This window comes from Juglans regia, chromosome 3 (genome assembly GCF_001411555.2).
Source record: "Juglans regia cultivar Chandler chromosome 3, Walnut 2.0, whole genome shotgun sequence".
NCBI lineage: Eukaryota > Viridiplantae > Streptophyta > Magnoliopsida > Fagales > Juglandaceae > Juglans > Juglans regia.
The window spans coordinates 33641565-33666459 of NC_049903.1; the positions used below are offsets into that span (position 1 = coordinate 33641565).

Here is a 24895-nt window from a genome sequence, read left to right on the forward strand (position 1 = left end):
GATGTTTGGTTACATAATTGAGTTATTTGGGCTTGTGAATATTGTTCATTGACCGAGTGGTCATTGAGTGAATTCGGTAGGCTATTGCGCATGTGTGTCTATGTTTACAGAAATAGAATCAACATGCAAATTAGTGTCGTGTGTGTATGTGAGGAGGAGGCCTTACCATCGTGCGATTGAGGTGGGTTACAACTTGGAGTAATTTGCAATAGGTTTTTTATGGGAATAAATACAAATTTACAGAATCTATTTTGGGAAAGAATGGTAGAATTAAGGCTGTAATCTTCTAGTTGTTACAGATCAATCAATGTGATTTTGTAGCTGTTACAACCAAGATTTGTGCCTAACAATCAACTTGCATGATCTTCCGCTTGATTTAAGGAGTCTTCCTTTATAAGATATTGCTAGTATAAAATCCTGTTGTTTCCCTCAAGCAAAGATATATTATATGTTGAGAAATTCTATTTGCAGTCCCCATTTGGGGACTGTATGTGCAAGCCCTTCATTAAATTGAATAAAGTATCATTTTGATAAGGATATTATTGTAATTTTGAAAAAATTTAAAGACAAAATTAACTAGACTTGCAATGCAGTCCCCAAATGAGAACTATACGTAGCATTGCTCATATATGTTTAGTGATATGAATATTTCATTGATGAAATTCAAAAGAGAAAGAAGACTTCTAAATACTCAAAAATATCTATAAAACCCCATAATTAAAGAAGTTTCACGACATATATGAGAAGAAAACCATTGTGTTGCCTTCAACCTCTAGTTTTCAAAATGATATTGATACTTTTTGACATCTCATAAAGCAGGCAAACCTAGGAATCTTCGATGGTGACTTTTTTGATCTATTTTCTCCTTCAACAACACTCAATTCTTTCTTTGAACGTATTACAGTAAGCTTACTAATTGCAGATTCATTATCATTTTCGCAAGTAATGGTCCCAAAACTATCAAGCTGTGAGCAGTTTACATCACTGGGACTCATTTCAGTTGAGCACGTAGTAGGCTGGTTTTTGAGGAATAAGCATATGGCTGTACAGTCATCAACCTTGGAACCCGGATATTTACTCTTCCAAGCTCTAACAGCATGATGTACTAACAAATTGGCAGCTGTGGATCGCCTCTTTGCAGAAGTAAGTATTCTTATAACTTCATTGTTTGTTAACACATCCCATATCTGCAAAAAGAAATTAAACCAATGGCATATTGGATAGAGAAGTACTTACGCATTTGGATTGTGCCATATAAATTCTTACCCCATCGGTTGCTAGAACCACAAGCTCATCATTGTTTGTGAGCTTCCTATAAGAAACTTCAGGAATCGATATAAGACCACAGTTTTTCAGGCAGAAATCTCCAAAGGCCCTTGACATCGCAAGACCAGGGCAATCTTCATCAGGCATCCACATTCTATAAACATCAGGTTCACCATCTACTGCGAAAACTCTACCTTGGCAATTCTTGATTCTTTCAGCTTCACCTAATTAGTAGTTGACATAAAAAATAAAAGAGAGATCAATGTATCAGTTAATTCGAGTTTGTTGATCATGGTTTAAGGAGAGGATGGGGAGGATAGGGGGGGAGAAACTAAAAACGAAAAAAAAAAAGACCTACTTGAAATATCTGGTTTCATGTCGACTGTGAGCTGAATGGGAAGAAGTTGATCATTGTCTCCTCTAGTGTAAAGAACGGCACGAGAGTCTCCTAAGTTGGCGATTATCAAATGATGACCCTAAAAATTGGAAACTGAATTATATGTATACAAATCAAAGAACTATTGATCACCAGATCGAGAAGATGTAAACAAGAAAATGCTTTAATTTGTGTCTAAAAAAATACCTGTTTAACTACAATAACAGCTGTGCTACCACTGCAAAAGGTATCTGTAGAGGAATCTTGACTAAGTTCTTGATCGGTTTCCTTGAAAGATTTAACAAAACTGGCCTCTATTGAGGCGAGAGATAGATGGTGACTATTATGATGATTGTAATGAATATCTTTCATGGTTTCCCTACTAGTAATGTTGTTATCATTGTCATCATCATCATCTTCGTCGTCATTAGCAACGTCATCGGCATCAACAACATCTCCAAATTTTGAGTGATTAAGCTGTAAGTATTTAAGTGATGCAGATAGCTTCAAGGGTAAATTGTCACGTACATGGCGTGAAATTTTATGGCCGTGGGGACCGTGACCGTCAAACACACCACAAAACAACGTTTCTTTCTCACCAATGAAATCCTGAAGTTCAAGGTTTTGAAATTCATATAATAATATTTGAGTTTTGGTTATAATTAACACTACTAATCATATATTAGATGAGGAATAATAGAAATTCGTGTTGATGAACAAGGTGGCATTGCATGCATCAATGATCAATCACAACAAGAAAAATACCATTTGTGATGGATTATTTGCGACAAAAATACTCATTTTGACAAAAAAAATCATTTTCGTAGAAAATAACTGGTTACAAATAAACAATTTTCTTGTAGTGAATGCTTGATTATAGATGCAACAATAATAATTATCTTGCAAGGCATGCAAGCTATATTTTTTTTAGGAAAACAATTGGGGATTAGATCATAAGATCATCCATCACCATGACATGATTGAATTAAAATCCTAAACATTGGTTCATGATCTACATTTGAAAAGCGAATTCACGCAAACATGTTCTATAAATTAAAACGTAGATAAAATAATAATGATGAATATATATATATATATATATGTAGCTATATATATATATATATATATATATATATAAAAGTACGCTGGCTAGCTAGCTACCTCCCAAACTGTCATGGAGTCTTGATTGATTCCTTTTCTTCCTTGTTGGCTGTACATTGATGTAAACCTAGAAGGTCCTTCCAACCTTATGCGCGCCCCAATATCTCCATGTTGTGCATGAGCCTGATCTTCAACATGAAGCTTGTCTCCCTTCTCATCCACGTGATGATGATCTTCCATATTGGACCTTCCATACCTGCCAGCCTTAATGCTACAACCGGCTCCCATACGTCTATATTTATATATATGGAACCCAGCAATTTAAACAAATTATCACCAAAACTCAACTAATACAGAATAAATTATAAAAAAAACAAGCCAAAAAATGAAGGAAGAAATTTCTTAGAGATCCATTGAATATTGGACGACGAAGAGCAAAGGAAGGAAGTTCTAAGTTGATGAGCGTCATACGTATATATAGGGATTACAAAAACAGAATTTGTATATAGAAGGACAAGGTTTGTTGCAGAAAATAACCAATCAAAATTTAAATGTAGTAATTGGGATATATATAAATATATATATATATATATGTATATATATCATAATAGACAATTGCGATTTAAGAGTGAAAAACGGCGCTGACAGTCGTTTTATGATTCAATTGTTTTTTCTTTAGATATTTTAAGGATTAAAAAGTAGGGGTGATATCCGCATGGGACTCCACGTTCTAATGGACAGCGCTAGTGGGCCGCCCAGTTATTACCGCTGGGCATACCGCTAGTCTTTTTTTTTCCTTTCATTTTTTTTCAACAATTTTTTAATATCCTTAATCGTTAAAATAAAAAAAAAAAAAACACAATTTCACAGCTAATAATTAATTTCTTAATCATTAAATAAAAAACTAAAAAAAATTGAACTGTAATTTTGGGCGACAACTTTGAGGAGCTCCACTAGCAATATTTTCCCGTTCTTATATATAATGTCATGGGTTTGCTGAGAAATTAACCAATCAAAATTTAAATGTAGTTAATTAAATCATACTCATGCAGGCATGTCACAGCTCACAATTGTGTCAATATATACATACATTAGGTGTCAATATATACAACCAAAAAAAAAAAGAATAAAAGAAACTGAAAACGTCTAAATTAAATAAATATTTATAAAAAATTAAATTAAAAAATTAAAAAAATCTAAATGGACAAGAAGATGAAGAATAAATAAATACCTGATCAATGATATAATTTAATGATTAATTCATTGTACGTTTAGGCTTAAACAATTAATGATTTTTTTTTTCTAAATTAACTGGTATTACATGTATTTCAATTTATTAAAGTAATTGAAAGTAGAATAATTTCTAAAAACGAAGGAAAGTAGAATAAAAAAAAAAACTTTGATATGGAAAAAGAGAGTATATACAAGTGTAAACTTGAGATGTGAGCTGGTAATTGACAAGTTACAACAGGGATAGGGAGATGTGAGCTTGCAATTGCATAAAAGTAAGCCTCAACTACAACTAGTCGTCTTATTTGCATAAACCTCATTTCGGGTACCAGCCCGGTTTATTCCCCGGGCCGCATTACGTACTTGCAGGGTCCATATCCACGTGAACAATCTTAATGCTACTATTTTACTTATTATACTTTTCATTACTTTTGGTCAAATGGTTGTGTAGTCGGAAACTTTTTTAAGTGAAACGGATGAATTTTAAGATTAAGGTAGTGTTCGTATAGTGAGATAAGATGAGATAGTTTTAAAAGAAAGTTGAATAAAATATTGTTAGAATATTTTTTTAATATTATTATTGTTTTGAGATTTGAAAAAATTGAATTACTTATAGTATTTTATGTGGAAATTTGTAAAAATTATAATGATGAGATGAAATGAAATGAGTTCAGATTGTTTTAGTATCCAAACCACTTTACAAGTGTAAACTTGATATGAAATGAGATGGGTTGAGATGGTTTTAGTATCCAAACCACTTTATAAGTGTAAATTTGAGATGAAATGAAATGGGTTGAGATGATTTTAATATCCAAATCACTTTACAAGTGTAAATTTGAGATGAAATGAGATGGGTTGAGGTGTGGATTTAGTTCTACTTTTTTTTATAAATACAGATTAACATCATTTTCCTCTTCAATCCACGCGCGCCAGTCAACCATTTAAAATAATATATTATTTAATATATAAGTTTAATCATATTTGAGTTTCAAGTTTTATTTATAAGCTGCCTTTCATTTCATATAATTATACAAAAGTTATGTATTTATCATTACTCAAACTCTTTTTTATCTCTTTACGACATTTAGACTACCTTAGGAATTACCGTTAACACAATCTACACTTCTAAGTCATTAAAAGATCTATATGTACGCGTACTTGGTGGGAAATTGAAGCATTCAACAAGCTGGAAATCCCCTATGAATACTGATCAGATTCTACATCACATATGAGGTTGTATTCCATACTCATGTTTGCAAGCGAAGCCATCACCCAGGTCCTTAGTATGGAAAGGAACCAGCTTTGTGCTACAATGTTGCATCCCTAGCAAAAACCTATTCTTATAGCCGTTTCCTACATATAATTAAGATAAAGATGAATTTTGACAACCCAGAATTTTCCTGCAATCAAGTTCCGAATGCACAGCTAGGAATCTAAACTGAATTGTTGCATGGTTTCTAAATGTGAAAAATCAAAGGGGTTAATTATAAAGTCAGTACATGGGTTTCCACGTTTTTTACAAATCAAGATCACAGTTTTCAACTTTTGCAACATTAATATCGAAACTTGAAAAAATTCACAATCTTGTGGAGGATTGGGGGTTAGCTAGAAAGCTGAGAGTTTTCTTCAATAAAGCACTTTTAGGAAAGTGGTTGTGGCGGTATCATCGAGAAATGAATGCTCTTTGTAGGTTGAATGTTATTGATGTCAAATATGAGAGTATTTAGAGAGGTTGGTGCTCAAGCAAAGTAAGAGACGCGTATGGTGTGGGAGTATGAAAATATATCCAGAATGGGAAGATTTCTTCAGAAATTTTATATTTGAGGTGGGAAGGTGAACACAAATTAGATTTTGTTATGATATACGGTGTGTTGATGTTGCTTTAAAGAATGCTTTTGCTTCTCTTTATAGAATTGCATTAGATAAGGGTGCCTTTGTGGCTGATTATATGGACATTTCTACTGGTTTTATTTAGTAGTCTATGAGGTTTATTAGAGTTGTTCAGAATTGGGAGGTGGGGGACATTACTGAAGTTTACAGTATGTTATATGCACTAAATTTATAGGCTGGAGAGGAGGATAGGTTGCTTTGGATTTATTCAGGGAATAATAATTATTCTTTTATAAGGTTAAGTCGACTCATTCTTCTATTTATTTTCCTTGAAAGAGAATTTGGATAAGCAAAGTACTCCTCAAGGTTGCTTTCTTTGGTTGGTTGGCCTCCCATGAAAAAGTATCGATAAGCTGAAAAAGGGCAACATTATGATAATGAATTGGTGTTTTATGTGTAAAAGAAATAGAGAATTGATGGACCACCTTCTTATTTATTGTGATGTGGTTAAGGCTTTATGGGATGAAATTTTTACTAGGCTTGGTATCCATGGGTAATGTCTAAGAGGGTGGTAGATTTATTATCACGTTGGAGAAGAATTATGGGCAATTGTCAAATTGCGGCTGCTAGGAAGATGATGCTATTATGTCTAATGTGGCGTATTTGAAATGACAAGAATGTTATTGTTTTGGTAATCAGGAACGTTTGATGGGAGGGTTTAGAGGTTTTTTTTTTCTTTCATACATTACTTTGGACTTCAGCTATTGTAGTGAATGAGGCTAGGCTTTAATAACTTTTATGCTATTTTTCACATCACTTACCTTGTAATTAGGGTTTTCTCTTGTATACTCCATGTGTACTTGAGTTTTGCTTAATTATGTAGATTAATAAATTCTTCTTACTTGTATAAAAAAAAAGAAAAAACCAAATTAGTTAGAAAATTAAAGGTGAACTGATGAAGGCTTACTTGCAAGTTTTTTGAAGTTCAAGTACCAATATTGCGAAAGTTGAAAACTGTAAGCTCAATTTGCATAAATGTGAGGATTCAAAGTATTGAATTTGCAATTAACTCAAAATCAAATTATCATCCATGTGCAATTGAGTTCTCTATTTCTTAAATTAGATTAGATGATCCAATGTAAAGAGAGACATAACATATTCATGTGGGATTCACTTTGCCAAAAATCTTATAAGTGAAGTATTAAATGTTGTAGGATTAATATGATGCATCTTATCTCTCTCCCTACTTGGATCATGTAATTCCATCAGATAAGTAGAGAGAAGAGAAATGTTATTATGCCGTCTCAGTTGTCTCCCTCACTTTGCCCCCATTGATATGGTACTACCACTTAGTAATACGTGACTTATTAAAAAAAATATATTTAAAATAAAATGGAGTCCCCCCCACTTTGCTCCCATTGATACGGTACTATCACTTAGTGATATGTGACTTATTAAAAAAATATATTTAAAATAAAATGGAGTCCGAAAACATAATAAGAAAAAGATTGAAATGTTAGATTCTCTCTACTATTTTTATATTTATATTTTTTTTAATCAGCCACATGGCACGGTGGTGGTGCCACATCAATGGGGGCAAAGTGAGCAATGTAATCGGAGAGACATAATAACATTACTCTTAGAAGCAAAGGCAAGGAACTTAACACGTAAAATTAAGAAACTAGGAAAACTAGACATCACCGAAATGGAATCTAATGTTGTAATTTAGAGCATAAACTGGTTCTTGAGGCCAAATGAAAAACATTGAACAAATGAAATTTTCATTTCCAGCTGCAACCCTCTTACATTTGAAGTAAATCCCTGAACACGTACAAGTAAAAAATATAAACTACAATGTTTCGGGTGTAAAAGAAAAATAAAGGAAAAATTGTTTTCTAATTACCTACTAACTACCACCACTGGTGAACAAGAACACCACTTTGCCTGAGAGAAGTAAACAGCTCCAAGCATTGGTCATATGTTTTCTCATACTTGGAGCTCCTCTGACCAGGGCAACATCTCTGCCACCTATTGTAGTGGCACTCGAGAAATACCTCATCGATCAAACAAATCGCTCCTGTCTCAAACAACCTCGGAATCAACTCGAATTCAGTCCCTTCCACGTCCATCTTCATCACCACATAGTCCCTCTCCGACACCGTGTTCTTTAACCAATTCGCAAAATCAAACCCTTGAATCTCATTCACATCACCACCATTGTTACCACCACCGCCGCCACCGAAGGGTTGTATCCTCCCCATCCCTCTACCATTATCACTGCTATTCTTGCCTGGGTCCCGATTAATCTCAAACTTTAATGTCTCGTTTCGCACCCACGCCGCATACGGCAATAGCCTAATCCCTTTCTTCAAGCTATACTGTTCGTGAAAAGCCTTATCGGCTTCGATGGCATACACTTCAAAGGTCTTATTCTGTTTCGGGTATTGCTTCTTGAACCAGCTTCCGATGCTCGACCCATAACTTCTAGCCCCAACATCAACATACACATACCTATTCTTAAAGCTAATATCAGCCATTGATGGCAAATACTTTATGTTCTTTATGTTTCTCTTCAACGTGATCCACGGCTTCAACGGCTCCTCCGTGATGAACCGCTCAGCGTTCCGGACCAGTTCTTGCTTATGATCGGGAACCCAGCACTTATTTGCCGAATGTTCGTTTATGGGTTTGGGTTTCGCAACCCCTACACGATCCAGAAGAATTTTGACCTCCTTTTTCAGAACAATTTCGCGTATACGAGGCATCGACGAATCGAAGCCGTCTATATCGTGTGATTTGATTAACTTGCAAGAATTGAATAATTCAAGAAAGGAATTGAAACTGTACGTATCTTTGGCTCCTATGTGGAACACAGCAAACCCTTCGGGTTTCAGCGTCCTTTCGATCTCCGACGCCAATTCCAACGGCCGGGAAACCTTGTCGAGACGGCCCCCACCGGAGAACACGAAGTCGAAGGTGCTGTCGCCGAATGGGACTCGGTTTGGGAGGGCCTTAATTACCAAAGGCCGGGAAGCTTTCTTGAAAATCCCAACCGAGTCCTTAACCCCGACCTGTTTCAGAGAGTAGACGTCCTTTCCGCTCGGCGTCTCTACGCAGAGAGACTTCGAGTCTCCCGAGAGGTGGCCTTCGGATATCAGATCCTGGAAGACGGAGGAGTAGAAATTTACGGCCTTGATCCAATCCTTGCTGGTGTAGAGATCCACGCCGTTCGTCGCTTGGACGGCGTCATTCGCGGCGATGGCCGAGGCTCCAGGGCCGGTACCGGTGACAACGAAATTGAAAGACTCCTGTAACGAGAAGAAGCAGAAGTCGCCGACGTTACACGACTCTCCGGTGATCGTAATAACGTAGGCGAATCGGAAGACTATGATGAGAACGCCGAACATGAGCAACCGCACCAGAGAGTTCCTAAGAGAGCCGGACTTGCCCATGGGAGGCTCCATGACTGCTAATATTGCACCCTCTTTTGAGAGAGAAGAAAACGACTCAAAACCCAAAAAGAGAACTAGAGAGAGAGAAAGAGAGCGAGAAACGGAGATTAGCGAGAACAGAAGCGAGCGGAGGTGTGGTTGGCGCCGATTAAGGATCTTGTAAGGGAGAGATGGTTAGAGATCGGAAAATAGAGAGAAGAAGGGGGAGCAAAACGGGAAAACATGGTGGTTCCGTAGGCACGCCGGTTTCTCTTATGGTGATGTGACCATGGCGCTTCCTTGCACTCGCACACCAGAAAGAGATTTTGGGGAAACAGGATGGAGATGAAAGCGGGGGGGCGTTGAATGAAGAAGAACGCGGCGGGGTGACCGAAATAGGCGGTTACCACGCGTAAAAGGAGCGGATAAATAGCGACAGCTAACTTTCCCTCTTATTATTAGGAAAAAATATAGCGACGGCCGATATTATTTTTTTGGATTCTTTCCGAATATCAAAATTGCCACTCTACTTGCAAATTCTATATTATTATTATTATTATTTAAAATTTTATATATGATATTATTATTTTATTTTTATCTTATAAAATAAAATATGATATATTTATCATTATTAAATAATTATTTATTTTATATTTTTTTATTATTTAATGATAATAAATATATTATATGTTATTTAATATGATTAAAACAAGATAAGAGTGTAATATATAATAATATTATTATTAACAAGTCTTTGCTAAGAAGAAACCCAAATGGAATAAAGTAGTTCTAGAAAAATCCGCTACAATGAATAAATTATTCTTTAATTATTAATTTATTAGGGGGGTGTTTGAGTTGGTGACCTGTAACAAGCGTGAATCACCTACCAATAATAATAAGGTCAACGAGGTTATCCTTTATATTTCTTTAATTCTTTATAAAATATAATACCCAATTTATCTTTCTTCCAACCGATGATGCTTTAATGCATACTTGGACGGTGAGACGGCATGACAAGTCCAACAAAAGAGAGAAGTTGGGCGGTGTCATATTAAGTGCAATGACTTGACTCTCATTCTTTCCATTTTTTTTTTTTTATAACAATTGCATGCTTAAAACAACTTATTTCAGGCTTTCAAAATATATATATATATCTATCTATATATATAAAGAGGCTATAAAACGGTAAATCTTGTTTTAACGGATTTTATTGTTTTTCCGTTAAAATTAATTAACGCCGTTCGTAAGCACATAAAGAGATAGTCCACCTGAGTCTAATAATTAATTACAAATATGATTACATCCTATTTATAGGTGCTAAATTCTCTGTAGCCAATTAATTTGATTACCGATTAGAATCAATTAATTGTTAATAAATGCTGATCAGCTAGCTATTACCTTTTATAATTGCAACTCGCAAAAAAATAAAGCAAAAAATCCCTACACTTCAAATGATGGAACAATATTAATTCTACCTAATAGTACGTGCAGCTTATAAACCTTACAAATAACGGTATTTATAATAATTAAGCAACTTAGATATTTTTTCATATTGTATATACTTGCATTAATATTAATCTCAATTTTAATAAAGAATTGTCTCTGTCATCACATCCATCAAGTACCTTTACAATCAATCATATATCTTCTTCCTGAGGCAGCTACAATGAAGTAATGATAATTCTCGTAAATTAATAATTACATATCAATGTATTTATATTAGAGTTAATTATGTGATTTATGTAATTTACCTATATGTTTTATTTCCTTATATTATTCTTCATTTCTGAATTTTAAGGGCGGATAATAATGATTTGATAATTAAAAGTATTATTACAAGATGCTTTACATACCTATTTGCCCCTCTGTCATCTGTTGGTATTCAAGAAATTGTGACGAATTGCGATATTGCAGAGTTGATAAAGGGTTTGCAACCATGGAGGTAAATATTATTTTATTAGTAATAAATTAAAATATTTACACAAACATTCATTCTAAAAATTGATTTTGATTTAACGTAGAAAACAAAATTCTGAATAGAGTCGAAGATAAATGTGATTGACTTGGCCCAAGTATTTTATTACATGTCATGTATTGGCTGTAATAAAGGAACTGAATATAAACAATGAAAGCTTCGTTTGTATATATTGCAAGAGTCAAGAGGTCTGCAAACCACGATATGTATCTTACAATTTTAATTTATAATTGATATCTAATTTAATTTAGAATTTAACACTATTCAAATTGAAAATAATATATTCAATGCATTTAAAGTGTTAAGGCATATGTTGAACTGGATGATAATACTGAAAAGCTATTAATTAACATAAGTTGTTCAGCAGTTGAGTTGATGGAACATGTTGGAGATGTGTCTTTTAAAATTTTTATTCAAAAATTGAGTTTGGTTATAATGAGTTAATTAAAAAAGAAATTAAGTTTTTATTAATTATGTAAAGCTATTCAAAATTTATTTTGTAGGAACATCGACCATATATTAAAAGCGTTGTGGAGAAATTATCAAAAAATATTTGAAAGATTCAAGTTTATGTAGATCTAGAGAAACTGAAGGAGAAAAAATATAGGCATTTTAATGTCCTCTTTATTGAGGAATTGCAAGATGAAGAAAATACTGGATTGTCATCCTAAAATCAAAATTATTTCAAACAACTTTTATAAACTATGGGCAATGTTTATTTTTAGGACTATGTTATAGTTTCTATTAATGCTCTTCTTTTATAATATATTACAGCGTGTAATTATTTATAAATTACATAAACATTACATCTTTATTTAATTAATCAAAAACATTACGTCTTTATTAATAAAAAAATTAGTTCTTAACAAAAAAAATTAAATATAAACTAAACAAACGCGCATTGTACGTTACTTTTACCTAGTATATATATATATATGTTTAAAGACACCATTCAATAAAATCATTTATATATTTATCATGAGTTTTGGATTTAAATATAGTGGTGTCCGCTTGTGTATATAGCTCTAATTGTAGAAAATATTTAAATTAAAAAAATTATTAAGAAATCTTTGATCTTTTATAACTTATTGTTTAATGAGTACCTTAGATCCAATTGTTTATACTCGTGTATATTTGAATTGTTTTACTAGTTTAAGAGCACCGACCTTGAATGCTTTAAAACATCTAAAAGCACTAGCATGGTTTCTTGATTTTGCATATCAAAAATTTTTTTACATTGAATTATGCATCTTTAAATCAAATATCTTTAAATCAAATAATGATAAAATATTATTATTTATTTTTTCCTAAGATTAATTTTTCTTGATATGCCCGAAATAAACAATTATCAATCTCGTTCGGTTCTCTTTGATTTATTTGTTTTGCATTGTTGCTAAGAGAGATCAAATGATATGAGAGAAGAAAAATAGTAAAATATTATTGGCATTGTTGCTGATCAATTTGAAGAAATGTTGTTTATAATTATGTAAAATTTTAAAAATATATAATTTAATACAGATCAATTTAAAAAGATATTATGTAAATATGACGATAAATAAGGCATTACCAATACTTAGAGAATATAGATAATATTGGATAAAATTGAACTGCATTGAAATAATTAAAAATATGCATGGAAAATTATGGGAGAAGGTCACCGGAAGTGTCGGTCAACCCACGAGCCGCTTTTGGGAAATGCACTGCACGCACGCGACGCGTGCACAGTGAGCCATGACGCATCCAGTTATACACGCGGAAGTAGCCGTTGGTAACTTTTTGGTGGTATCCTTCCTTCTTGAATAGGCCAAAACGGCAAGTAGTTTGGACGTAACGTGTATTGTTTTGGGTTGACAGCTTGGCACAACCGACGCCTTACTCGTAAAAGTGAGGGTATTAAAGTGCCATGTGATTCTGCGAATAAAAAATCTTTTCAACTTTTTAACATTCTATATTCTATATTATTTTTAATTTTTATTATTTTTTTTATCAAATATTTATTATATAAATAATAAATAAAAAATTTGAAATAATTTAAAAAGAATAAACTAAAAAAAAATATTAAAAATTTAAAAAAATATAGAATATAGAGTGTGATGAAGGTTGTGTAACAAAACTCTTCTATGAATACGATCTCATCTCATTTCTATTTCAAAATTCTTTTGTGATATGGTGTGCAATTTTACATTCATATTCATGGAATTATCGTACGGAAAAAATGAGTAATACTAGATACAAGTCTTAAATAGATAAGTTTTATACAAACTTTTTGTAAAACAATGGATCCTACTATTAAAGAATAGTTTTTTTGTACTTTTTTAAGGTGAGGTTCACTTTCTTACAATAGTTTGTATATATTTTGTCTATTTAGGACTTGTACAATCATTTCTCAAAAAAAATTCATCTTAAATTATTCAAAGTATGCTTACAAAAGCTCCTTATCAAAATTCATAATCATCAAACTTCAAAATTAATCAAAGACTCAAAAGTTATCTCAAACACTCAAATGTTAAAATATATATATATATATTACTACACCATAAATAAATTATACAAATTAATTTCATAAACAAATATAATTTCATTTGATCTATTAGATTTATTTTATAATAAAATTAACTTATAATATCAATTTATATTAATTTATAAAATTATTTTTTATATAATTATTTTGTAGTTAAAATATTTTCAAAAAAAAAATATATATCCCGTGTTGGCTTCCTTTTTCTTTCTGTCCATTGCAATTAGCAGTGCGCATGAACTATTGCAACAGGTGGATTAAAAGGGAAACTGACATGTTTGAGCTAGCTAGGAATTTATAGGTAAAAAAGAAATTGTGTTGGTTATAGAGCCACACCAAAAATGGAACAAGCAGTAGTGGTCCCAGTCTCTCAGGACAGCACCACCAATATTAACGACTTTTGCTTTTGACACGCTGGCAGGAAGTCGCCAAAGTAAGTTAAAGGAGGCCCACATCCGTTAATTGCAGATTTGCAGCCGACTTCAACGGCATTATTGACGATCCTAAGAGGCAAACAACTTTCATATCGTCTCCCTTCGAGCTATTGTATCATGTGAGCACATCATCATAATCCAACTACGTCCTCAACCATCATCCACTACTTTTTTTCTTTTTTCGTTTTATCATCTTTTTTATTTAGGTCCCATTTGGATTATAAGATAGCCTTATCTCATAGTATTTCATCTTATTTGATTTTATCTAAAAATTCAAACACCACAAATACAAATACTTTTTAATTTTAATTTTTTTTTATCTAATTATTACTTAATCATTACAATTTTTCTAAACTTTCAAATATAACATAAAAAATAATTCAACTTTTCCAAATTACAAAACAAAAATAATATTTTAACAATATTTTAATTTTATAATTTTTGAATTCAACTTTTTGTCTCCTATTTCTAAAAATCTCATAAAACATCTTAACTCAAACGATATCTTATCTCTTTTCAACATCCAAATGTCAAGACCTCAGGCAGTTCATATGCAAGATTTTCAATAGGCTGTTTGATGAATAGTCGACATAAGAAAGTTAAGGTTCAAAAGCTTTCTTAGATTTCTATGTCAATTAGGCTCTGTTTAGTCATCATAATAATGAAATAATTTGTGAATAGTAGTAAAATTGTAGTTAATAATTTATGAATAATAGTTAATAATTTTTGAATAATAGTAAAGTAGTCCAAAAATATCTTTGAACAATTGTATTTCCAAACAAACCTTAAGGACAGATATATACTAGATCATGACTTGATGACTAGCTAGTCAGGCTGGACATTGTGCAAGCTGCAAGTCATGATGAAAATTTGGTCCAGCCTTGTCGTAACATTATCATGTTCATTAACTTCGAAAGGAATATTTCTCTGATTTCTTATTGGGCATTATTTTATTTTTCTTGATTTATTGGACTTTATACATTTTATCACCTATAAATAGCAATTCAAACTTAATAAAAATTAGAATTAAAAAAGAGTCTCCTATCTTTTTCTCTCTAGAGAATAGAGATAGTGTTTCGAGTTTGTCGCTTGCCATGGAAAAACTGCATGAGATGTGGGAGAATTTCCATTTGAACGAAGAAGAATGAGAGACTATAGACATTGAAGGAGAGGGCATTCCAGAAGTCCTTCGCAAGGGTGAGCGTAGTTTGATTAGCAAGATCTGGTCGGATAGGCAGATTGGGAAGAATATAGTTGAAGCTACTATGACAAAGGTGTGGAGGCTTAGTAAACCTGCTACTTTCACCGAAATGGGGAGAAATACTTTTGTTATCACATTTGCTAACCATGCAGATAAGAACCGCGTGGAGAGTGGGAGACCATGGTTCTTTGATGGTCATATGTTTGTGATGAATGCATTCGATGGTTACACCCCACTCAACAAAATGTCCTTTGATGTTGTTGCATTATGGGTCCAATTTCACAATTTGCCATTGATTGGTATGTCAAGGGAGTGTGGGGAGAAATTGGAAAATTCCTTAGGAGTGGTGGAAGAGATGGAAGTGGATGAGAATGATGTGGGGTGGGGCATGTTCCTTCGTGTGAAAATCTTATTAGACTTGAAAAGACCTCTGGCCAGGGTACGTACAATCATGTTGCAAAGGATGAAAACCTGGAATCCAACCAAATACGAGAAGCTGTCGCGGTTTTGTTTGCAGTGTGGAAGAATTATTCATGATGACATAGGGTGTCCAGTATCTGCTTCTTTGGAGACGAATAGCAAGCAGTTTGGACGTTGGCTTCGTAAAGAGTCAGGAGGCTGGAAATCTCATTCCTCAAATCAAACATGAAATAATTTGATGGAGAAGAGTACTTCGCAGGGGAAAGGGAAGTCTACGGTGGTGGAGGGTGGCGAAGTGGCTACATACAATTTGATGCATAGCAGAGAAGATTCTTTTGATCATTCAGTTATGGGAAGCGGTTTTTTTGACAATGATGCAGGAAGAGATTAGCAAGATCCTAAGCAAAAGTTAGTTGGTGATAAAGGAAAACTGTTTCAAGGATCTGGCCAAAAAGATTTGGATCCGTTATATAAGGAAGGTTATGATCATGAGGCTCAAGTAATGGATAAATTGGAGGAAAGCAGATTTACCGGTATTTTGAATAATATTGGTGCAGATAGCCTTGGGGTGGGCCAGGAGGATGAGCGGGCTTCTTTAGCCAAGGAAGGAATGGTAAATGAGGCCCATCAAACTTCCAAGATGACACAAAGGAGGTCTACTCATAATACTTGAAAAAAAAAAGGTGCTTGACTTCTTCTACGTATCAAACCATGTATGCATGCAAGAAATGTGTTCCTGAAGAAGGACTTAGTGACTCTTTACCTAATGAAGGAAGGAAGAGGAGTAGGTTGATGGAGGAGACCCAAGGAGATTCTCTTATTCCAGTTAATATGAGTCAAGATCTTGACCATGCTAATTTCATATCAGTAGAGGCTGTTGAGCAGCCTTGCCGAACCCAATGACTCTCCTTTGTTGGAACTCCCGTGGGCTTGGGAACCCACGTGGAGTTCGAGTACTCGTTGCTTTAGTCAAAGAGGAAGATCCCAAGGTCTTGTTCTTACAAGAGACCAGATTACATGAAAAAGCTATGGAAAGACTCAAGTATGGATTGGGCTTTGATAATTGTTTGGCAGTAAGTAGTGTGAGGAGGAGTGGAATTGCCATCTACTGGAAAAAGGAGATTAATGTGGTTATTAAGAATTTTTTAAGAAGCCATATTCATGCCTCTATTATTGATACTAATGCTGAAGGCGAACCTTGGTTTATTACTGGGGTATATGGGCAACCTGAGGCTCATAGGAGACATAAAACTTGGGATCTTATAAGATCCTTAAAGATGCCAAGAGATAAACGATGGCTTTTGATGGGGGATTTCAATAAGGTGTTCAGTAGTCATGAGAAAAGTGGGGGGAAAGATAATACAGATAAACATATGCAAGATTTTCGAGCAGTAGTTGATGAGTGTGAGCTACTGGATTTGGGTTTTCAAGATATTTCATTTACTTGGTGTAACAAAAGAGAAGCTGACCAATGCATCAGTGAGAGATTTGATAGATGTTTGCCTAATCTAAAATGGAAGGCTTTAGTCCCCATGGCTAATGTAATTCATGGTAATGTAGCATATTCTGATCATGTGTTAATTAAGCTACAACTGCAGAATGATAGTTTCCAGAGGAGAGGAAAAGGCTATCTCGTTTTGAGGCAATGTGGGTGGTGGATAAAAGTTGTCAAATGGTTATTGAGAATGCATGGTTGGGTAGTGCTGGAGAAAGAACATTGGAGGGGGTGATGAGACAAATTAGTAGTTGTGGTGAAAAGCTAGAAATGTGGAAGAAAAACAACTTTCTTCATGTGTAGAAAAATCTAAAATAGGCAAAAATGAAGCTCAAACTGTTACAAGATGCAGATCCTAAGGGATTTAATCGAGAGGTTGTTAACAATGCTAGATCCAAGGTGCATAAATGGTTGGAAAAGAGTGAGATTATGTGGAGACAAAGGTCAAGGGCTTTATGGCTAACTAAAGGGGATAAAAACACCAATTTTTCCCCATCATAAGGGTGTAAAGGATTCTAATGGGAATTGGCAAGTGGATGAAGCTAGCGATGTAGTGATCCTCAATTACTTTCAAAACCTTTTTAAAACATCTACTAAGAGGGGTAGTGTTGACTTCTTGGATAATATGGTTGGAAGAGTTACTGATGATATGAGGCAGAAGCTAGAGGTGGACTTTGTTGCAGCAGAAGTGAAAGTGGCTCTCAAGGAAATGAACCCTACTAAGGCCTTTGGCCCCGATGGTATGGCCCCTTTATTTTTTTCAAAAATATTGGTCTATTGTGGGAAGAGATGTTACTCATGCTGTGTTACATGCTCTCAATACTGGGAACTTTCTTTCCAAGCTGAATCATACTTTTGTTACCTGGATTCTCAAAAAGAAAAAGGCCGAGTTAGTGTCTAACTTTAGGCCTATTAGCCCTTGTAATGTCATGTATAAGTTTGTGTCAAAGGTGCTTGCAAACAGACTGAATAGTATTTTACCTTGATTGATTTCACCTTCACAGTGTGCTTTTGTACCAGGGATGTTAATCTCGGATAATGTGCTCATTACTTATGAACTTGTCTATTTATTTGAAGGAAGAGGCAAGGAAAGAATGGTTTTATGTCCCTGAACCTTCATATGAGCAAGACTAGTAAATGGGGCGCCTAAAGGTCCAATCTATCCTACTAGTGGTTTAAGGCAAGGGGATCCTATTTCGCTTTACTTATTACTTTTATGGATTGAGGGACTTATTTTTCCTCTACAACAAGCTAATATAAATGGGGCAGTGGAGGGGAATCGTGTGTGTAGAAGTGCTCCAAAAGTTAATCACCTAATGTTTGCAGATGACAATGTCTTGTTTTGCAGGGCTACTTTACAAACCAACTTGAATATAATACATCTGCTAGATGTTTATGAAAAGGCCTCTGGACAGAAGGTGAATAAGGAAAAAACTTTCATGGTGTTCAGCACAAATCTCATACCTAGTCAACAAGCAGAGATCATTCAGCTGTGGGGAGTATTGCAATGCCAAAATTATGATAAGTATCTGAGCCTTCCTCCCATGGTGGGCAGATGGAAATACCAAGCTTTTTCTCAGCTTAAAACTAAGGTATGACAAAAACTTCAAGAGTAGAAGGAAAAGCTTCTATCACAAGGAGGTAAAGAGGTGCTCATCAAGGTTGTAGCCATGTCTATTCCCACCTATATAATGAGTTGCTTCAAACTACCTGCTTCTCTATGCACTGAATTGGAGAGCTTGATTGCAAAATTCTGGTGGGGACAAAAGAAAAAGGAGAATAAGATAAGGTGGGTTAGCTGGAGGAAATTGTGTGAATCAAAGGCCAATGGAGGTATGGGTTTTAAAGACTTGAAGACCTTCAATATGGCACTCTTAGCAAAGTAGGGATGAAGAATTCTCAAAGAGGAGGACTCGTTGCTACATAGGATTTTTAAAGCTAAGTATTTTCCCTCTTCTAATTTTAAAGAATCTAAGCTAGGAGCAGCACATTCTCATGTGTGGAAGGGTATTTGGGTTGCTAAGAGTTTGTTGTTAAAAGGGTGCAGATGGAGGGTAGGAGATGGAAAGGCCAATAACATATGGTCATGTTATTGGTTCCCTAATCATAGATTAATTCTAGTTTCAGCTTCTATTACTCAATCCCAATTGAACTAGATAGTTGTTGACCTGATTGATGCACATACAAGATGGTGGGATATGGAGAAGGTAAGAAGACTTTTACCTCAAAGAGATGCTTATGAGGTACTAAATATGATGCTACCTTATGACAGTAGACTTGATAGCATGGTTTGGGAGCATGAGCCTAATGGATAATTTAGTGTCAAGATTGCCTACAGATTGTTCATGTCCTTTGGTGAGGAGAGGCAGCTTGGTGAGGTCTCATATGGGGAGGAGTAGAGGAGATGTTGGAGGAAAATATGGAAGATGAAAGTACCTAATAGAGTAAAGATCTTTGTTTGAAGGGTGTGCAAGAATGGTTTACCAGCTTTGAAAAAGATATAAGCAAAGAAAGTGGTGGTTGATGTTAAATGCAGATTGTGTAAGGTGGAGGAGGAGGACATTAATCATGCTCTCCTATAATGTTCAAGCTTCAAAGGGGTATTGCAGGCACAACTTAGTTTCTTGCAAGAGTATCAAGTTCAAGTGGACTTTATGCAGATTTTGGCTCAATTGATCATAAGGAATAAAACAAGTGAAATTGAGAAGTTATTTTTATGTGCTTGGGGGTTATGGTATAGAAGAAATCAATTACTTTATGAGAATAAGAGTTTAACTCTAGAACAAGCCTTGGACCATGCTCTAGCAGGTTACAATGAGTTCATTTCTGCAACAGAGAAGCAGCAAAAAGGATTTAAACCTCAATGTGGTTGGAAGTCTCCACTTTCGGGTGTACTGAAAATGAACACATATGGAGCTATATTCCATGATCATTACAGATCAGGTGCATGCGTGGTTCTTCGAGATGAGGGTGGAAGAGTGATTCTCACTGCTAGTAAACCAGAACATGAGGTTAGCAATCCTATGGAAATTGAATTTTGGCTATGTTGAGGGGTCTCCAGATCTACTTTCCTTTGGGAATTAGTGAACTTCAAGTGGAGTGTGACTCTGTTGGTGGTCCAAGAGCTTAACAAAGAGTAGGATTCTATGTCTATTTGGGAGAATTTGATCCAGGAGATAAGGAGGATGATCTGAAGATTTCAAAAAGTTACAATTCAAAATGGAGGCCCATTGTTTGGCAAGACATTCATGGAATGTAGATGATCTAGCAATTTGGTGGAACTCTTTCCTAGAATTTGTTCCCCAAATTATTTGGCATGATGCAATGATCTAATAAAGGGATGAGGCCACCGATGCAAATAGAGAAAGAACACACACACACACATATATATACATACATACATACATACACATATACATAGACGAGCTACGCAATGTACCGCGTACAACGAAATTAATATGCATGCATATATACAGTCATGTATTGTACTGATCTTTTTTCGTTGTTTTGTAGACATGATGCAGTTGGTTGTCTAGATTGTCATTGCTTCTCATGAGGCCCTACAATTTCCAGCCATGCTGCCGATAATATTGCACATATATATATACACAAACAAAACACGATGCTCTAGCTGCATCATGTGAAAGCATGTGATCGATGATTATTTACGAATTACTAAAATCGAGAGAGGAATAATTAAAAAGAATATTAATTAATTCCAACCCCCAACCATCTTTAAATTTAAAGATGGCTTGCTAATTATATATCATCATGATCAATATGATCATGAAGTTAATTACTTAAAAGGATACATATAAATTAAGAAATTAAAGAAGGAAAGCATTATACTTCAACACACATGTACATTAATTAGTACTAATTAATAATATATGAGAACGTACGTCCTTAAATACAAACAATAATAATATCCCTCGGTGATGAGTCGTAGGTCGAATCTGAAGACATGCAAATTATTTCACATGCATATTGTTACTTTGGATCTTGAAAAAAATAAATTAACGAAGAGATTTTACTACGTACGTACACTTTCCTTAATGATTAAAGGAAATTAGCCTATTAATCTACATTTGGCCATGCATTCATGTTCATCTTATAATTTAAACTTCTTGAAATTAATTCCTATATATATATATATAAAGGGCAAGAATTTTTCTAATTTCACAAACAATATTATAATATATGTTAATATTGGATGTCATAAATTGATCACCATTTTTAATTCTACACCTATATTAATTGTTCTAAGCTAAGTGAAACAGCATAATTAAAGACATGGCAATAATATTTTTGGCAACTCCAAAACTAAATTGCATGCACCACGTGAATAATTAAGGGGGGCGATGCATGCATGCTGTCCAGCGGTACTACAGCTAACATCTCTAATGCAGGTTTGTACGTAAGTACGTGTTCTAGGTCTCAATTTTAATTAAAGATGGTGGTGGGGACGTTGTATAATGCATGGGACCTAACTGGGCCAGCGCTAGCTTCGACAGGATGGCTTGCTGCAGTGAATTGATCAATGGCATATATACGTACGAGGGCTAGCTACTACTGCTTACATTTTGGATTGTACGTAGGGCTGCCTCGCGCGCGCGGTCGCTCTTCTGGACACCCTTTTCCGGCCTAAGCTTGCCCATCAAAGTTAGGGGGCCGGCTTTGGAACTTTTGGGTAGCAATTCATATACGAACCCGTCTACTCATCATCCCTACAGTATTTACATAATATCATACATAATTTTTTATTTTTTTGTTTATTTTATTCTTGTTAAATTAAATTAATTTTTCTACTCATCATTCATATACCACATATTTAATAAGAAAAAAAAAATTATATATGAATTCATAGAATTTTTCTTGGATGGATTTTGCCTAGCTTACTGGCTTGTAATCATGATCTGTCCAACAGAGAATTCAGACAGTAATATTATCTACTGATAACTAATTAAGAGAATGTATATCATCCATGAACGTCAAGAGGAAGCCCAATACGATATTGATCTGTCAAGAGTGAATTGACCGATTGAGAATAACGTTAATGGACCTGAGAGAGGGTTGAGAGACGGGAACAATTATGACGAATTCAAAGGGCCACAAAGGTGCCCTTGCCCGGCCCTAAGGATATATGTTGAAAACGATATTTTTCTTAAAAAAAAAAAAAAAGGAATAATTTTATTATATGCTAGGTTCTTTGATAAGTTGAAAAAAGATGTAAGAAAAAAAAAAAAAAAAAAAAACTAGAATCTTGCTATGACTATATGACTAGAGATAATTTTCTTTATTATATGATTTTCCATCCATTGTGCACTCGTCAATTACAAAAAGTAATTGATCAATTTCGGTACTTATGAATTTTGCAAAATGTCCCTCTTCTTTAAGAGTGATTTTTTTTTTTCTTTTTGGTGTATGATTGAGTTTAACGCTTTTTAATCCTTTTGCACACTTGTAATTATATTAACTTTGTATACTCCTCTTTGATTTAATCGTGTGGTTAATAGCGGTTTTTCATTGATCAAGTGTCGACTATCGAGTTCGAATAGAATAATTAATGATTTGTTTAAAATAAAAGATTATTTCATTTCCAAGAGTCGTTTATTTCAATAAATGGATAGGAGTGTAGAGCTTTGTCCTTGTTTGCTATCATGTCATCTATTTTAATATTAAATATTATAAACTTCGTCAATTATGTTAAAAATAATTGAAAATGTCATTTTGATAAATAATTTCTTTTTTTAAAAAAAAGACAGTACCTCAATTTTAGTTATCATCCTCACTTATGACAGAGAAATATCTTATACATATAATGAAAACTTCTTGTTACAAGGAGAAAATAAAGGCTCAAACCCAAATTCCTAAAATGAAATAAAAACCTTATATAGATATTACAAGAAAATAAGGAGAATCCTATCAAGTTTAGTACCTAATATTAGGAAGACCTGCACGATCCATAAAGGACAGGGTAATCATAATCTTAGGTAGTTGAAATAAAGATGAAAAACTTACCGTATGTCCTATAGTACCATAATTTGCTAGACTGTCTACTAGTTCATTACTTTCTTTGTAGACATGATTAATACCGAAAGGAAAATCATAAAATATCATCCCAAAGGGAAGATGAGCTTTTAGTGAGCTAATTAACCACAATGAGAGAGTCAATCTCAACAATCAGATCAATGATGTTCAGTTCATAACACAAAGTTAAACCAAATCTTATGGCAGACAATTATGCAAAAGTGTTAGTAACACCATAAACATACTTTTAGAGTGATTGATCTTTTGGCCCGAGATGTTCTCAATTTGAGAAATGAAAGCCATAAGATTTCGGAGGCTTTTCTTGGAGCCATTTGTGAAAACTAAAAGATCATCAATAAATATGATGTGAGTGATAGGTTGGCAGCTAGGAGATACAACATAAGGAGTGGTATGGCCATCAATCATCAACTAATGGAGACCCTACTTAACGGCTCTTCACTAAGAATAAAAAGAAAATGGAATAAAGGGTCCATTTGTCTAAGTCCTTTGCTAGCTGTAAAATAGCTGACATGAGTACCATTGAGGCAGATGGAAAAAGTAGACTTAGAGAAACAAACCTGAAAAAGAGAGACTGCACTTGCATTAAAACCAAACGTTTAATGTTAAAATGTTTTATTTATAATATTTTTTTGATTCATCTATATCATGAAAATGATTAAATATAACCCATTTAAATAAATTTTAATGTTAGTGTCAAACAAATTTAATATTCTTATCAATTGCAATCAAATGATGGATACCTTGATCAATGGCACCAAATGTTGGAAAAATTAGATCACCATACATAGCGAAAGCTGATGCAATTGCTTCACTATGGAAAAATTCCTAGTGGCTGGACTTACAAATTTACGAAAGAGGAACGGTTGTCCACGCTCCTTAATTACTTATATTATTCCAATATAAATATTTGAGAAATGATATTTGTAGTTATAAAGTATGCAAGATTAGTGCATTTTATTTGTAAAAAATGATTAAATATAATGATAGATCTCATTTTTTTTCAAAACAAGTGGAAGATGCTTACACAACTCATGATTGTACTTAGCATTAATATATTTAGATGGTTATGCTTGTAAATTCAGCTCAAGTTCGTAAGAAATCTTCATCTCGTTTATATAATCAAGTCGGTGGGAAAATATGACGATAATATCAGAAACAATTTTATCTGAAATGCAGAAAACCAATGGACTGTAAAAAATAGAGAGAGAGAAAGAAAAGCAGATTGAAGTTTTATAAGGGAAGTAACCAAAAGAATTCTTCTAAATAAGGGTGTTCAACTGGTTCGGTTTTTTTCTAGATCCAGTCCGAAACCCAGAAAATCGGGTGCATCTAGGCGGTTAACCACCCGGATTACACCCGGGAGGGTGAGAAGAATCCAGATCCGGTTCTATGACCTGATTATCCGTAACTGGGTCATTTAAAAATAAAAAAACCACCCCATCGCTTAATCTCAGAACGCTGCTGAATCTCAAACCCTACTCTCTTCGACGCAAGCATCTCTTCTTCATTTCCGAATCCCTTCTACCTTCTCTGTTCGATGCGGCGTCTCTTCTAGCATCTGCTGCCT

The 24895-nt window shown here is 34.2% G+C and overlaps 3 protein-coding genes across 3 annotated transcripts; 1 reads left to right on the top strand and 2 right to left on the bottom strand.

The window, feature by feature from the left end:
* Positions 1 to 577: 577 nt before the first annotated feature.
* Positions 578 to 3184, bottom strand: LOC109019772 (probable protein phosphatase 2C 65). Its single transcript, XM_019002138.2, has 5 exons — positions 2804 to 3184; positions 1850 to 2251; positions 1625 to 1742; positions 1267 to 1490; positions 578 to 1187 (listed from the first exon to the last, which is right to left on the bottom strand). Exons 1-5 carry the CDS (start codon positions 3029 to 3031, stop codon positions 780 to 782), a joined length of 1380 nt encoding a protein of 459 aa, XP_018857683.2. The 5' UTR covers positions 3032 to 3184; the 3' UTR covers positions 578 to 779.
* Positions 3185 to 7491: 4307 nt separating this feature from the next.
* On the bottom strand, positions 7492 to 9604 carry LOC109006898. The gene has a single exon (XM_018986325.2). It carries the CDS (start codon positions 9265 to 9267, stop codon positions 7714 to 7716), a length of 1554 nt encoding a protein of 517 aa, XP_018841870.1. The 5' UTR covers positions 9268 to 9604; the 3' UTR covers positions 7492 to 7713.
* Positions 9605 to 16681: 7077 nt separating this feature from the next.
* On the top strand, positions 16682 to 17512 carry LOC118348044. Its single transcript, XM_035688793.1, has one exon. It carries the CDS (start codon positions 16682 to 16684, stop codon positions 17510 to 17512), a length of 831 nt encoding a protein of 276 aa, XP_035544686.1.
* The last annotated feature ends 7383 nt before the right edge of the window (positions 17513 to 24895 follow it).